The 16,222-nt window shown below is 54.7% G+C and overlaps 1 protein-coding gene across 2 annotated transcripts; it reads left to right on the top strand.

The window, feature by feature from the left end:
* The first annotated feature begins 792 nt into the window (after positions 1-792).
* Pgpep1 (pyroglutamyl-peptidase I) lies at positions 793-15,222 on the top strand. 2 transcript variants are annotated; one of them, XM_029532122.1, is made up of 5 exons: positions 793-888; positions 3,737-3,789; positions 8,797-8,913; positions 9,909-10,141; positions 10,717-15,222. In XM_029532122.1, exons 4-5 carry the CDS (start codon positions 9,936-9,938, stop codon positions 10,907-10,909), a joined length of 399 nt encoding a protein of 132 aa, XP_029387982.1. In that variant the 5' UTR covers positions 793-888; positions 3,737-3,789; positions 8,797-8,913; positions 9,909-9,935; the 3' UTR covers positions 10,910-15,222. The 2 variants fall into 2 exon arrangements, with proteins under 2 accessions (XP_029387982.1, XP_021075120.1); XM_021219461.2 differs by lacking the exon at positions 793-888 and adding an exon at positions 1,275-1,363 and having other exon boundaries at positions 10,717-11,607.
* Positions 15,223-16,222: the final 1,000 nt, after the last annotated feature.

Below are 16,222 nucleotides of genomic sequence, written 5' to 3'. Positions count from 1 at the left end.
AAAGGCGTGCGCCACCACGCCCGGCTACGAATAGGATTTTTAAAAACACAAAACATTAGAAAAATGGAGCCTCCTTAAGATGAGACTAAAGGATGTCCAGGTAGGGGATGGAAAAACAACTTCCTTTAAAGGAGATGACAGGCCCGCAGGAGGAGGAAGTCTGGGGCGTGAACAGCTAGATGTGCAGGTGAGCAAGGCTCTGGGGAATAAGGTGCAACCGGGAGCCACGGAAAGGAAGTATTCCAGTTAGCCATGTTGGCAGGGAGCCGAAGCTCTTCCTCCCGCGCCGCTCCCTCCGCTTTCTGCTGAAGTGACCCTTCTGTCTTCCTCAGATCCATGCCGCGGTGTCCTTGTTTGTAAACTGTGATGAGCGAGTGAACAGAATCAAACTGTTCCCCCGCCCTATGTCCCCGTCTTACAGGAAGAGAAACTGACGCTGAGAAGGGTGGAGCCGATAACACTCCCGCTGCCCACTTAAGTGTTGGAGGCGGGGCTTAAAAACAAGTAGGGGGAGGGTCCTGGCAGCGAATGGGCGTGGCCAGGCAGGGGGACCCGGGGAGGTGGCCTGGACCGGTCGATGCTTAGGGCGGGGCATATGGCTCCAGGTGAGCTTGAGAACCCAGCGGCCACTGGGAACTGGCGGGAGTAGACTGGGGGCGGAGCCTAGATGGTACCTGGTACGCACGCCCAGCCCAGCGTTTTCAGTGGCATACAGGGAAGGGGGGGTCGTTGCCCTAGGTGGGTTCGGGGCGGAGTAGATTTTAGAAGGAAGAAGTTTCGGAGAGCGTGGCCTGAGCCAGGGATGTCATAGGTCGCGGGTGGGAACGTGGACTGCGGCCTGGCCGAGGGCCATTGGAAAGATCTGCACTTGCGTGGGAGTAGGCGGAGGTACATGACCTGGGCCCAGTTGTTTCAAGGATGGGTTTGGGAGTGGCTTGGGAGTTTGGGATCTGGCTGGAATGTGACCCCGGCCTGAGAGTTTGGAAAGCTCTAGGCGTGTGACTCTTGGGGGCGTGGTGGGTCCCTTACAGGACCTGGAGGAGGGTCTTTGGAAGGCTGGGGGCGGGGTTGGCTAGGGGTGTGGTGCCTAGGGGCCGTGGCCTAGGAATGGCCTGGCCCGGGCGCTGGGGTCCGGGGTGTAGTGGTGCGCGTGGGGCTCGGCGGAACCCGGGGGGCCGCACAGGGGCGCGTACAGCTGGTCGGAGGCGTGTCCGGGGCGTGTCCGCGCAGGCCCAGCGTTAGTGGGCGGGGCCGGGCGGCCGGGCGGGGCTCGGGGGTCGGTGTCCGCTCCAGTCCCTACAGCCAGGATCCTAGAGAGCGCATTCCACCATGGAGCAGCCGCGGAAGGCGGTAGTGGTGACCGGTAGGTGCAGCTGAACCGGGGGTGGCGGGGCAAGTGCTCGCGGTTGCCAGAGGTTTGCAGTTGTCGCCGCCCGCGATAGCACCGTTCGGTCCCGGTAACCTGAAAAGTCCGGGGTCACGCGGCCGGGAGTTCGGAGTGCGCGGGGACTGGGGTGCAGACAGGTCACCTCGCGCACTGCTGTCCCTCCCCGCCTCTTCAGAGCTCCGGCCTGTCCCCACCCGCTGACCCCGGGGACAAAGGAGGGTTTACGGGCAGGAAAAGTCCCGGTGACACACGATCCGCTCAGCCTCTGCTCCTGGCACCTTGCATTGTTGGAGGGGCCTGCAACCCGGTTTGGGGCAGGTGTTGGGCTTGAGTCAACCTGACCCTGGAATGACACAGGGACTCGAGAGACCAGCTCCTACTGTCACCAGCACCCCCGGAAGCCAACTGTTCTTATTTCCTGAGACTCAGCCTGGGGCCACTTGGTGGAGTCAACTCCACCAGGCCTTGGAGGAGGGCACTCGGGTTAACCTGTGCCCTGAGAGGCCACAGGGAGTGAGCCAGGGAAACTCCCACTCCTACAGGTGTTTTGTGACTGAGAAAGGTTGCGACTTTCTCCCTGCTGTTCCCTGCAGTACAAGTGTGATCGACTGTGTCCCTGATCCCTTGGAGCATTCTGGGGGTGGGGGGTTAATTTGGTTGGTTGCATTCTTCTGCTGACCTGGAACTTAACTCTGTGACCAAGGCTGGCTACAAACCCAGGGTGATTATTTAGCTTCAAACTTCCAAATGCTAGGGTGAGCAGCATGTGCCACCATGATGAAATGCCCCAAGATGTGTCCTCTACCTGCTGTCCTGAGGTGTGGTGGCCCTCTCTTAATCTCTTAACACTGGCAGCAGGCTCTTACCACCTGAGTCACACTAACTCAGGTTCTTAGACGTGTGTGTGTGTTTGTGTGTGTGTTTGTGTGTGTGTTTGTGTGTGTGTGTGTTTGTGTGTGTGTGTTTGTGTGTTTGTGTGTGTGTGTGTTTGTGTGTGTGTGTTTGTGTGTGTGTGTTTGTGTTTATGTGTTTGTGTGTGTGTGTGTGTGTGTGTGTGTGTAGACCAGAGGTTAACCTTGGGTGTCATTCCTCAGGCTCTGTCCACCTCTGTTTTGAGAAAGTGTCAATTTAGGACGCATTCAGGTAGCATTTCTCAACCTGTGAGTCACAGCCCCTTTGTGGGCCAATTAACCCTTTCACAAGGGTCACCTCAGACTGTGGGGAAACATAGATTTTTATATTATGATTCATAACAATAGCAAAATTACAGTTATGAAGTAGCAAAAGAAAAATAAAGGGTGGTAGCGTCAGGAAAGCTGAGAACCCCTGCTCTAGAGCTTGTCAGTTAGGCCAGACAAACGGGCCATGACGCCCCGAACTGCCTGCCTCTGCTTCCCCAGCCCCAGAATACAAGTGTGTGCCCCACACTGCCCCGCACGGCCCCGCACGGCCCCCGCACGGCCCCGCACGGCCCCCGCACTGCGAGTATATGGTGCTGGAATGCCGAACTCGGGCCCTGTGTGGCAACTGACTGAGGTATCTTTCCAGCTATATTTGTTTATTTTGAAGCAGGTCTCGTGTAGCCTGGACTGGCCTGAAACACTCTTGGAGTCTGGGTCTGCTGGTGTGCACCATGGCACCCGGGGGCCGGTCTGCTGGTGTGCACCATGGCACCCGGGGGCCGGTGGGCTTGTTTTTGTTTTTCTCAATTTAACTTTTCTTGGCAACCCAGTGGCTAGAGAAAGAGACGGAGTTCCCCAGGTGGATTAAAATCCCAGCCTCTTCCCACACCTGCTGTGTGACCTGATAGAGTGAGCCCCCTCTCTGCATCACTTCTTGCTCATGACAGTTAGGCCCTGAAAGCCCTGTCTTCAGAGGGAATGGAGCCAAATGCCACAACGCCTTGGGGGTCTGTCTTTGTCAGAGATAGGGCCTGGAGGTTGAAGGTTGAACTGACCGAAAGCAGAAGCAGTCTGGTGTCCACCCAGCCTGTCCTGGAGAAACCCCCCTCCCAGGCTCTGTGAACTAATGTTAAAGTAGTGGTGGTCCACAACCCTGGGCCTCCAGAGTGGGGAGACAACCCCACCCAGACAGTGATATCGTGGTTTGGTTTTGGCTGGAGAACAGAGCAGTGAAGAGAGACTGACTAGGTCCTTCCAGGTGTAGGGACCCAATCGGGACAAGGAAGCCTGTGCCTGTCACCCCAGGACTCAGCAAGTGGAGGCCACAGCCCATGGCTGGGGCATGCCAGGAAGGGCTGGGTAAGAAGCTAGAATAGGGGTGAGTCTGGAAATGAGATTTCAGAACTCAGGTAAGACGAGAGAATAACGTCTCTTTTCCTGTTTTCAGGATTCGGCCCTTTTGGGGAGCACACTGTGAATGCCAGCTGGATCGCCGTCCAGGTAACTCTGATCTGGGGGAGGAGCCTCGCTGGGAGCTGAGTGTCTTTCCAAGTACTTAATACAATTTAACAGTGAATTTTAACCTTGACTTTTTTTTTTTTAAAACTCATGTTGTCATTGTATATAGCCCAAGCTGACTTCCAGCTCATGAGCACACCTTTAATCCCAGCACCTGGGAGGCAGGGGCCAGCCTGGTCTACAGAGTGAGTTCCAGGACAGCCAGGGCCACACAGAGAAACCCTGTCTCGAAAAACAAACAAACAAAAAGCAAAAAAAAAGAAAAGAAAGGTGGAGTGTGTCCCAGCGGGCGCCCTGTGGCTGGGGAGCAGGGGCCACCCTGGGCAGGGGCTCAGTCTCTTCACTGAGAACCTCAGGGGGTGGCTCTTCCCAGAGTGACATCCAAGAAGTGACTCTACTAACTTGTATTTCCTTGCCAGATGGGACATTCAGACAGACAGACTAGGGAACAATTGAGTGGAGAGAAACAGACGTTTGATTCTTTGGTAATAACTGACTGGGACAGCAGCAGACTGGGATTAATTTTAGCCCATTAGCTGTGTGATTTAAGGGTTCTCTCTTCTCACCCGAGACTCCCACGTCCCCGCCACCAGCCTGTCACCCTCCCCATGCTGCAGAGCTCAGAAGTCCCAGCTGCTTTAGCAGCTCCCTCTTTTCTTTCCACCTTCACTCTGTGAGCCAGGTGGAGGACCCCGGGGTCCCAGGGACCTCGCAGATGGGAGTGTGGCCCGGCCCCTGCTTGCACATCCACTCCCGGGACCACCAGACAAAAAGCCCCAGTGTGTCTCAGAAGACTTGTGTGTCTGGCTTTGTGCGAGTTACAGACAGGAGGCTTCACGGGCTGAGTGGACACAAAGCCAATGTCTGGATTCCTGGGCCCCAGACACTGCCATCTGCATGTAAATGGGAAGGAAAATCAATTAAACAATCTTCGTGAATATCCCCTTGGAGCTTTTGGACTCTGGGGGGAAACTCCGTGTCGTGAATAGACCAGGACTGTCCTCAACCTATTCCTTTAAGATATTTTATTTGTTTTTGCATTTGATGATTGCGTGTGTGGAAGGGCATGCCTCTGGAGGTCAGAGGGCAGCTCTCTGGACCAGCTTCTCTCCTTCCACTGTGTGAGTGCTCAGAATGGAGCATGGAGACAAGGCTGGGCCACGGGCTTCATCACCCTTGAGCCTTACTTTTATTTTTAAGTTTTGAGACAGGATCTCACTCTGGCTGACCTTGAACTCCTGTTTCTTCTGCCTCAGCCTCCCTAGCATGGGTGTGTGTGTGTGTGTGTGTGTGTGTGTGTGTGTGACAAGTGTACACTGTCATGCCTGCCTCCTTTGATTGACTAATCCATCACATTTTACTCTGTATCTTGGCTAGTTTCCAACTCCGGGTGGTTTTCTTGCCTGAGTTTCCCGAGTGCTGGAATTGCAGAGGGTGCCTGCCCTCACGCCGGCTTTCTCTTCATTTCCCCTGGGTCTGGAGTGCCAGGCGCTTCCTGGGAGGTGACAAGGAGGCTGACTCTGACTTCTTTCTTCACAGTCTCCCTGAGTGGGCCACAGACGTGGTGACATCCTGGGATAATTACTGCCACCACAAGTCTAGACAGACCTGCTAGGGGTACCAGCAAACAAAGAGGGCTTTGTGCTGGGGTCAAGGGGATCGGTCGGCCAGATGCAGCCATGCCTGCTTTTGCGACAGAGTCTTTTCAGGTAGATGACCCAGGACAATGCCACGGCTGAAGCCCTGCCTGGAGCTTCCTGGGGTACTGGGTTCTGAGCCAGCATTCAGGAAGTGGGATGTGGGGCTCACAGCCCTCTTCTCCCAAGAGAGCTGGGACCAGGTGTCCAGGGACAAGGCAGAATCTGGTGAAGGGTGACACTCCTTGCACATCTGTGACCAGTTCCCACTACACTAGCCTTCTCAGCCATAGAGTCCCCACCAAAAGCGGAGTGTCACCACGGAAGGATTCTTGTCTTCTGGAAGCGCCTGGGCTTCACAGGGACATTAAATACCAGCTCGCACCCACCTCAGGTTTCCTAGGCGAAGCCCTGACTCTCACATCACTTACCCTGTCCATATGTGAGTCCTGCCATATGAAGGGGCCAGCCATGGGATGAGGGTGAGTGCCAAACCCCGAGCCAGACCTCAGCCATCGATTTTGTGTAGGGGGGTGTGTGGCATGTCTTTTGTTTGTTTTCTGAGACAGGGTTTCTCTGTATAGCCTTGGGTATTCTGGAACTCACTCTGTAACCAGGTTGGCCTTGAAGTCAGCGATCCTCTTGCACCTGTGTCCCAAGTGCTGGATTTAAAGCTGTGTGCCACCATGCCTGGCTGGATTTTTTTTTTTTTTTTTTTTTTTGGTTTTTCGATACAGGGTTTCTCTGTGTAGCCCTGGCTGTCCTGGAACTCTATTTGTAGACCAGGCTGGCCTCGAACTCAGAAATCTGCCTGTCTCTGCCTCCCGAGTGCTGGGATTAAAGGCGTGTGCCACCACGACCAGCTGCCTGGCTGGATTTAAAGCTATGTGCCACCATGCCTGGCATTTTTTGTTTTTTGTTTTTTGTTTTTTGTTTTTGTTTTTGTTTTTTGGAGACAGGATCTCAAGTAGCCCAGGTTAGCCTCAAACTCACTATCAGCTAAGAACTCCCGAGCCTTGGCCTTGGCCTTGTAAGAGACGATAGAGCTGACAGGTGTGTACCTTATCAATATCCTGTCATGTGTCTGTCCTTCCAGGCCACCATTGGGAACACGGTGGCCTGTGGGAACAGCATGAGGAGTCTCTGGAGGCCCCGGCAGCCATTTGTCTCCGTGAGGGAGCCAGTGCCACTGAATTTGTTCTTGGGGAACTCCTCAAAGATACAGTGTCGAGACAGCGGGTGTGGTGGCCCACAGCTGCCATCCCAGCACTGGGGAGGCGAGGCAGGAGAGGCCTGCACTCGCCCGGCATAGTCAGTCCTGGCACTCGCCCGGCATAGTCAGTCCTGGCACTCGCCCGGCATAGTCAGTCCTGGCTAGCCCCTAACCGGAAACTTAACCTTTTTTTTTTCTTTTGGAGACAGTGTTGCTTTGTAGCCTAGGCTGCCCCACATTCTGTCCCCCTGTCTCACACTCCAGTGCAGCCATGATGGGAGTGTGCTGCTGAAGACCAGTCACCTGGGGTGCCCATGTGTGGGGGGCCCTGGTCTGCCCTAAGTGCACCCCTTGAAGGGTTGGGATATTGGTGAATGGTCTCGAAGCCTGACCCTGGTTTCATTTCCTGCTTTTGTGAACTACAGATTTACACCCTGGTTTAAATAAAAAGTGTGGGGGTGACTGGGCATCACCAGGGCTCCTGGGCAAACACTGAAAAGGACCTGGGGTGAAAGGCTATGGAGCGATTTACTTATTTTAGTGTTTGTTTTATTTTTGGTGCTTTTTGGGATTGCCCCTCTACATAGCCCTGGCTATACTGCAACTTGCCTTGTAGCCCAGGCTGGCCTCAAACTCACAGACATCCTCCTGCCTCTGCCTCTCAAGTGTTGGGATTAAAGTGTGCATTGCCACATCTGGCCTCTCTGGTTTTTTTATTTTCTGACAGAGTCTCATTTAGCCCAGGCTGGCCTCCAAAGCACTTACTATGTAGCCCAGGCAGACCTGGAACTTCTGCCTCCTGCCTCCGTCTCCCAAAATGGGTATGGGAGACAGGATGCGATGCCAGGCCTGTTCTTTTGTTTTATTTTTATTTTTAAGTTATATTTATTTAAATTATGCACATATAAATGCCTGTTCTGGGAGCCACCTGTGTGCAAACGCCTCCCGAGGCCTAGGAGCCCTTAGGTCTGGAGCCACCTGATGCTGGAGCTGGAAGCTGAACTCAGGTCCTCTGGAAGATCGGCAAGAGCTCTTACCTCTCTCCAGCATTGTTTTGATTTTTGAGGTAGGGTCCCACAGCAGCCCAGGTTTTCCCGGGACTCAGCAATCCTCTTGCCTCAGAGTCTTGAATGATTCACACCATCTGCTCTGCTGGGGGAAGTTTATTTTGTTTTCCTGTTTGTGAATGAAGTCCAAAGGCCATCAAATCCAGTTGCCATGGGTACGACTTGCCCTTTGCCCCTCCCTCCCTCAGCCAGCAGATGGCGCACTGCCACTGCCCCAGTGCAAACCCAAAGAAAGTAGTCCTTTGTGTTTTTTTAATTCCTTCAGATTTTGTTTCTTTGTTTGTTTGAGTCTAGGGTGTATACTTGTTGAGACAGGGTCTCTTTGAACTCCTGCTCCCACGTGTCTGGGATGACAGGCATGTACCACCACGGGAAGGAACCCGGCTTTGCCTACGTGCCGGCTGAACTCTCTCCCAGCTGAGCTACAACTGTGCTAAGCAGCCGAACTTCAGCCCCAAACCTTTTTTTGCTTTTTTTGTTTCTTGTTTGTGTGAGACAGAATCTCACGCTATAACCCAGGTTAGCCTGGAATTCACTGTGTAGAAGAGGAGGCTGGCCATAATGTAGCAGCCTCGGCCTCTCAGGTGTCAAGACGAGTCTCAGTACTGTCACAGTGACGCCTGGCTTGGCCCCCTTTGCTATGATGTGGTCCTTGTCACAGTTGCCAGAATGGGTGACTACTGATTCTTCCTCAGGCAGTCACTGTGTCTCCTGGGCTCCTGCAGAAAGGCATTTCCCAGGCAGCCCTGCAGTGGTCATCCGATGAACTGGGGTGCTCAGTGGGTTACAGGCAGTCAAGACCCATTTTTTTGAGGAGGAGCAGAGTGTCATGTAGCCAAGGCTGTCTTCAGTTTTTCTATGTAGCAGAGGATGACCCCAAACTCTTGCTCCTGCCTCCATCTCCCAAGTGCTGTGTGACCTTGGTGTGCCACACCCAGCTGAGCTGCCTGGTGTCTGGGGATGGCAAGGCCCGTGCAGCCCCTTTACTCTCACACCACCCCGCTGCCTGGTGTCTGGGGATGGGAGGGCCCGTGCATCCTCTTCATTCTAACACCCGTGTCTTTCCTCCCAGGAGCTGGAGAAGCTGGGCCTTGGGGACAGCGTGGACCTGCACGTGTACGAGATCCCTGTGGAGTACCAGACTGTGCAGAGGCTCATCCCAGCGCTGTGGGAGAAGCACAGCCCCCAGGTGGGCAGCAGGGCACCGCCTAGAGCCTAGTCACTGTCTGTCACTGTGAGGAGGCAGCATGGCCATGGCCACAGCCACCCATAAAAGCCAATATCTGACTAGGGGTGTACACGGTTTCTAAGAGTTAATCCACGATCGATCATCAGTTGCAGCCGCAGACAGGCAGGCGCGGGAGCAGTGGCAGACAGAGAGAAGCACAGACTGATCTGAGCTTTTGAAACCTCAGCACACACTCTCCACTCCCAGCAAGTCACCTCCTCCAACAAGACCACACCTCCTAATCGTCCCCAAGCCCAATTGTTCCACTGCTCCCTGGTGACTAAGCATTCAAACAGATGAACCTCTGGGGGTATTGTCATTCTGACCACCACACCATCCATAAGGCCAGTGCCACACCACACCTCACAGGGCCCTGGCAGGGCCTTGCTGCCTTCTGAGCCTGAAACCAGCCAGGACGGGTTTGGGTAAGTTACAGTTTAATATGAGTATGTGAGGTCCTGGTGTCCACTCAGCACTACCAAAGAAAATATTAATAAAAAAATAATTTTCAAAACATACCTCCAGCTGGGCAGTGGTGGCACACGCCTTTAATTCCAGCACTCGGGAGGCAGAGGCAGGCGGATTTCTGAGTTCGAGGCCAGCCTGGTCTACAGAGTGAGTTCCAAGACAGCCAGGGCTACACAGAGAAACCCTGTCTCGAAAAACCAAAAAATAAAAAAACAAACAAAAAACAAACAATCAAACCGTACCCGAAGCGAGGTCCACTGGTGGTAAAGTACCCATCGCCTCAGCGATCATGAATTCAGGGACAGCCTGGGCTACGTGAGAGGCTGAGACCCTGTTTCAGAGGTGAAGCCAAAGCCCACCCTGGACTCCTAAGCAGCCACGTAATAGCTCATTTTCGAGCAATGACAACAGAGACTCGCTGTTTTTATTCCCTGTGTATGGGTGAGTGTCTGCTCCTGCTAACCGTCCCCTGCTTGTGTCATCCCCAGCTCGTAGTGCATGTTGGGGTGTCGGGCATGGCCACCACAGTGACGCTGGAGAAATGTGGGCACAACAAGGGTTACAAGGGACTGGATAATTGCCGGTTCTGCCCCGGCTCGCAGTGCTGCGTGGAGGATGGTCCCGAGAGCATCGACTCCATCATCGACATGGACGCCGTGTGCAAACGGGTGACCACACTGGGCCTGGATGTGTCTGTTACCATCTCCCAGGATGCTGGCAGGTAGACTCCAGGAGCTGGGGTGGGGGGGCAGGTAGGCTCCAGGCACGGGGGAGGGGGGGCAGGTAGGCTCCAGGCATGGGGGTGGGGTGAGGGGCAGGTAGGGTCCAGGCACAGGGGTGGGGTGGGGGACAGGTAGGCTCCAGGCGCGGGGGTGGGGTATGGGGCACGTAGGCTCCAGGCACAGGGGGATGGGGGTGGGGGTGGGGTGGGGTCCCATCCAGCAGAAAGGCTGGGGACAAAGCAGCACATAATGTCCTCAGTCATTCTCCACCTTAGGCTTGAAGACGGTTTCTCTGTGTAGCCCAGGTTTGCCTGGAACTCTGCATAGACCAGGCTGGCCTCAGACTAACGGCTACCTGCATCTGCTTCAGTTCTGAGTGCTGGAATTACCATGCCCAGCAAAATATGTTTTTAGAAAACGGAGAGTAGGCATCCAGGGTCCCCCAGATTCCTGGCCCTAGATTCCCCACCACCTCCCAGCCGTGCCCCAGGGCACAGAGCTTCGAAGGGCTTTACAGAAGCCTGGTGGCCTGGCCTGGGACTCAGCGACTGTGACTTCCTCTCGTCTGTCTCAGGTATCTGTGTGACTTCACGTATTATACGTCGCTCTACCAGGGCCGCGGCCGCTCGGCTTTTGTCCACGTGCCCCCGCTGGGTAAGCCTTACAACGCCGACCAGCTGGGCCGGGCGCTACGAGCTATCATTGAGGAGATGCTGGGTGTCCTGGAGCAGGCCGAGGGAGGCCTCAGCTGTTGCCGCCAGCTCTGACAGCCATGTACACCTGGGCGTGGTGCCTGACTCATCTGCCCCTCCTAGTGGACCACAAGGGGGCGATGGAGAGAGCGGGGACACTTCTGCTGCGCCCAGAGGCCAGGGCTAGTGGCCTGCACACATGCCATGGCGCCACCTTGACCCCGACACAGCCTGCGTTTTCAGGTGTATGGACACGGAGTTGAAGCTTGCTCTGTGGCTGGGACCTCACAAAGTATCATAAAGTAGTTTAGCTCTAACCCATGTCTTAAACCCTGGGCGGTCCCCGCCAAAGCCACCTGGGACCTGGTTGCCTTTTCTATCTTCTCTCTGTTTCTGTCTGTCTCTGCCTTTCTGTCTCTGTCTATCTCTGTGTCTGTCTCTCTGTCCCCGTCCTTCTTTGTTGTACCCACCTCCCTTCAGTGCTAGATTAGGGAACAGGGTAACTTATGTTCCCATTGCTAAGATTTCAGGCCTAACCAGCAAGTGTCTTTCCTTTCTCCTGGGGAGGGAGGCCTCTTTTGCCTCCTGCCCTGAAAATGCCATCACACGTTGGGTCCCCACAGTGGGCTCCCTTTGCTCGGAAGAGCAGGCTGCTATGGCCACCAAGGGCCTGGCCGCAGTGGCCTCTGGTGCCTGTGGGGAGCTGACCCTGCCATGACCTTTCTTGTTCTCATTTTGATATTTTAAGACTCTAAAAATTTAGATACTCTAAACTTTAGAGGGTATTTGTTGTTGTTGTTTTGAGACAGGGTCTCAGATAGCCCAGGCTGGCCTCGTGTGAACTCTTGACCCTCTGGCCTCAGCTTCCTAAGCACTAAGAGGACAGGAGTTTTGTCACCACACATGGCCCACCTGGGACCCAGAACCCACCGTGTGTGAACCATCACCTGGATCTGTGGATTTTCTCCATCTTGAGATAGCCAGCCTCTACCATCCTGTTAGGGAGCTGGGGTGAGAGGCTCCGGGGCCCAGGCATGTCCCTGCATGTCCTGTCAGCTACAGGGATATCCGGTGAACTGCGTCTGGAAGTGCGCCTGGGACTCCAGCCAGCCTTTGTCTCTGACTGACTTTGAACTTCCGAGCGAGGAGGAGGGGCCCTCAGGAAGGGCGGGGTGCGGCACGTGACCTGGACTCCTGCCAGTGAAGCCAAGGACATTCTGGGTGCCACCTTCTCTTTCTGTGGGTGGGGGCCCCGGTGTCTCCATTGATGGATGTCACCTTCTCTTTCTGTGGGTGGGGCCCCGGTGTCTCCACGGGATTGACAGGTCTGAATTCTGAAGTGACTTCTCACCCCTGGATCTTTTTGTTGTTTGTGAGACTGGGTCTCTGATAGCCCAGGCTAGCCTCCAGTTTACTGTAGCTGGAACTGACCTTAAACTCCTGACCCTTCTACCTCGACTCGCCTACCCAGTGCAGGGCTTATGATAGCCTGTGTGCTGGGCCCGGCTACTTTTAAGCTCTAGTGTTCCTTGTTCTGATGTGGTTTCTTCATGTCATCATCTTGTTGGTCCTGGGGCTGAAGTGTATCTGTCGCCACATGGAGACCTGAGCAGTTGGCTCTCTTTCTAAATCTCAGGGGTGAGGGTACCCTGGAGTGCCCGGGATGACTTGCTGTCCCTACAAAAGCATCTATGGCTGTGGGCCGGCAGTTTGAATAACCAGGGCTCCCCCTCTTGCCCCCCCCCCCCCAGTCCTGTGCTAACACCTCCAGAGAGAGAGGCCCTGCAGTTTCCCTGCAGTTTCCCAGCTAGCCATGGGCAGGAGGATGGGGGTTCAGGAGTAAGGGATTTCCCAGGGCCCTGGGCTTTTGAGACATCATGTAGACAAGGCAGGTCTTGAACTCCTGGCCCTCTGGCCTCAGCCTCCCCCTGAGATGACCAAGATGGATCTGACTTTGGTTCCCGAATGTCTTTGTTTGTTTTTGCATTTTGAGGCAGAGTTCTACTTGAACTCTGTAGCTCAGGCTGGCCCTCCAACATGTGGCAGTCCTCCTGCTTCAGATGTATCTGCCTGGCAAGTCTTCCTCAGGAAGACCATGGGCTGTGCTCCACTCTCAATTTCCTCAAAGTCCCCGGCAAGCGCTGGCTGGCTTTCCTTGGTCCAGCTCTGCTGGGAGCATGGTGAGCATTCTCCTCAGCGTCGCCAGGAGGGCGCACATGTCGTGTTCTAGTCCCCACTGTTGAGCTGACGGGGATCCTAGGACATGGGACTGGTAGTTATTTATTTAGGCATCTCTTAAACATACACCCCTTGCCCTGACCCAAAACTTTTTTGTTTGTTTCTTGGCAGGTAGGGCTCAGGGTCTGTAGTTGCCAGGTGTAGCCCAGACTGGTCACATTGACCCTTGAGGTCCAGGTCACCCTAACACTGACCTTCATTTCCCATTCTTACCCTGGGGAGCGGGGTGGGGCTTCAAGGGGTAGTCCGATGTGTGGGCAAGGCCTGACCTGGGCCTGGCTGGCCCTTACCATTAATGGCAAAGTAGAAAGCTAGCCCAGCAGAGGAAGAGAAGTAACATTGGCATAAACCTGAAGCCTGGGACGTGTGCAGGGACAGCAATGGTAGTATCTGGGATCTCGGCCAGCCCAAGAAAGTGTCTGATTTACGCTATCAACTCAGGTGTGGGGATGTAGCTTTCAGACCAACACCAGCATGCTGTGCCCTGGGCCACTCCAGTGTTTCCCAAGGCCACGTGGAGGGACAGACTGCAAGAAGCCAAGGCAGGATCACCATTGTGGGCACCAATCTTTTAAATGTGTTTTTTGGGAGATGGTGGGGGGTGCTACAGGGTCTTTGTAGCCTGGGCTGGCTTCGCACTCTGTGTGGCTGAGGGTGACCTTGAATTCCCTGCCTCCAGGTCCCAGGGATGGCAGCATTAAGCCTCCGCCAGAGCCTGATTTCAGATCTTTGAAGTTAAATTGATGGCTTCAGCTCAAATGGGGACTCTCAGTACTTCCCAAGCTGGCGTGTAAACCTTCAGAGGGTGGACCCGAGGCTGGGGGAAGTTGGAAAAGTAGACTCTAGATGCTTCTGAGTGAGGACTTCTGCTGGAAGGCAGACCAGCTGCTTTCTGCACAGGCCGCTTGTGCCTTCGCCCCCAAGGTGACCTTGCTGTGTACAAGGAGAGCGCCTCCAGCCTGCCCCTCTCCCTCCCACTGTCTAGACAGCTTACCCTTGACCTCTGTACCCCTTGGAGTGTCTGAGCCCAGAAGTCCCCTCTGGGAACATAGAGACAAAGCCTTACTCTCAGAGCCTAGGCTCTGACAGAGCCGCGGGGGTCCCTGTGGGCTCCCTATGCATGCCAATGGCATCTCAAATGCGTACCCAGGCAGGTGGCTCCCCTCCCCAGCCCACCATTTCTCCATATCCACAGGCTGGAGAGAGCAAAGAGAGGGGCTTTGGTATTCTGTGTCAGGTGAAATGCCCCCCCATATAAAGGAAAAAATGAACCCTTAAAAAGCTAAATCTTGAGTTGCCATGGCCACTAAACATACCTGTCAGTGATGCCTGTCACTGGTGTCGGGGACACTGGTCACAAGCTGTAAGGATTGCACCATCCGGGCACTGGACCTGGAGGCAGAACAGGAGTTCAAGGCCAGCCTCCCTGCATTCCAAGTCGGAGGCCAGGCTGGGATTTGAGAGACAAAACCCAAAACATCAGGAAGAGAGGGAGAGAGGTGGGCACGGTGGCACGGGGGGGGGGGAGTCAGCTGCCCCCAGACCTTTATTCCCCAAGAGCCACAGGCAGAAGCCAGTGAGAACTGCCTTCTACCACAAGGCTGTGGTGGCCAGACTCCGTCACATGGACGGACAGACAGACGGACAGACACAGCTTTCATGTCTGGGCTTTGTTCAGGGGACTCAGAGATTTGGGCTTGGGGGTCGGTTTTTGTTTGTTTGTTTGTTTGTTTTTAGGGGCTTTACTCTGTAGACCTTGAAGCCCCTGAACCCTCCTGTCTGCCCTCAGGGTGGAAGAGGGCACCTGTGCTGCATAAGAAGAGGTTTCACTAATGCTGGTTGGCACCAGGCTCTTTTCCCTCAAAGCCTGGGATGGCTCCACCCAGGGCAGCTGAAGCCACACCTTAGGGAGCGCTTCTGGGGTGCGCCGCCCCCCCTCCACCTGGCTGGTTTATGGGATCCCCCAGTACCTCAGGTATTTTATCCTCTCAACAGGGCTCTTCTGCCCCCTGAGACCCTTCAGGCCTAGTATGTCTTCTCTTCGAGGCCCGAGCTCCTGCCAAGCACCCTGACCCCGGGGGCAGGGTGTTAGAAGGCTACACTCTGAAAACTTCATGCTCTTTACTTAGAAACCAATAAAGTCATTGAAACCTGTCATTGTGCGTCCAGTGTCACCTACTGGGAACTGTCATCAGGTTCAAACCACTGGGACCCACTACGGTCCACGCTAGCCAGCCTACCTCAGCCCTCCTGGGTCTGGGGTCAACACCTGTAACTTCTTTTTGGAGTAGACTGGGATGGACCCCCTGCCTTATTTTAAGGGTCTGGAGAATCCCATGGTGGAAGTCAGACCTCAGCTTCCCTATCCTGTGGTCCTCACCGCCTGAAGTTTCTCTGGTCAGCTGAGCCCCGCCTGACAAAAAGGAAGAAATGGGGTGGTGGTTCTTGCCAAACCTGGGCTTGTGACCCTGGCCTGGGAACACAGATTCCTGTCACCCTGTCACGCGCTGCAAACTTTTATAGGAAGTCATAAACTAACAGTCATCAGTGGGGACACCGGATGCCATGGTCCCCAGGGTTTACAGGGGCCTGTTGACATTCCCAGCTGGGCAATCAGTGCACACAGCCAGACAGCGTAACACCTGGGCAGAAATGTCTGAAGGACACCTGGGCTCTATTGTCTATCAGAATAGCAAACAAGGGACCCCAAAAACATTAGAAGTTCCCCAGGAATCTCATACTGCAAGGGGAAGGGTGAAGCACGGGGCAGCCAGAGCAGGAATCTTACTTGCCTCTGGCAAATGTTCCACACAGCTCCGCGGTCAGTCAGACCACCTTGCTGGAGAGACTAGCTGAGAGTGATGGGTTACTGAACAATGGAGGCTCCCGCCTGGCTGGTACCCTGTAGCCAGGCACACTCTCCATCCGTGCTTAGCCCTAAGCCTCGTGTTAGGACTTGGGGTGCTTTACATCTTGGATATCCTGGCAGGGGAGGGCACATATTGCCAAGCCGGAGAATTGGAGTTTGAAACCCAGTGAGTATTGGGGTCACTGGGTGCACAAATAATGAGGAAATGACACCAAAGCCAGAACCACCACGAGGAAGCGCTTCTAACTGGTTAGGGTACTGAGCTCAGGAGTGGAGCTGGC

Source organism: Mus pahari, chromosome 19 (assembly GCF_900095145.1).
Source record: "Mus pahari chromosome 19, PAHARI_EIJ_v1.1, whole genome shotgun sequence".
In the NCBI taxonomy this organism is placed as follows: Eukaryota; Metazoa; Chordata; class Mammalia; order Rodentia; family Muridae; genus Mus; species Mus pahari.
Note: the sequence above shows the minus strand (reverse complement) of the source record. Positions and strands in the feature narration are given on the sequence as shown.

Excerpts from the sequence above, each read along its gene's own strand:
- Pgpep1 (XM_021219461.2), top strand. The coding sequence starts at position 1,330 with ATGGAGCAGCCGCGGAAGGCGGTAGTGGTGACCG. Across the intron at positions 3,790-8,796 it reads CCAGCTGGATCGCCGTCCAG|GAGCTGGAGAAGCTGGGCCT; the intron begins GTAACTCTGATC and ends CTTTCCTCCCAG. Across the intron at positions 8,914-9,908 it reads GGGAGAAGCACAGCCCCCAG|CTCGTAGTGCATGTTGGGGT; the intron begins GTGGGCAGCAGG and ends TGTCATCCCCAG.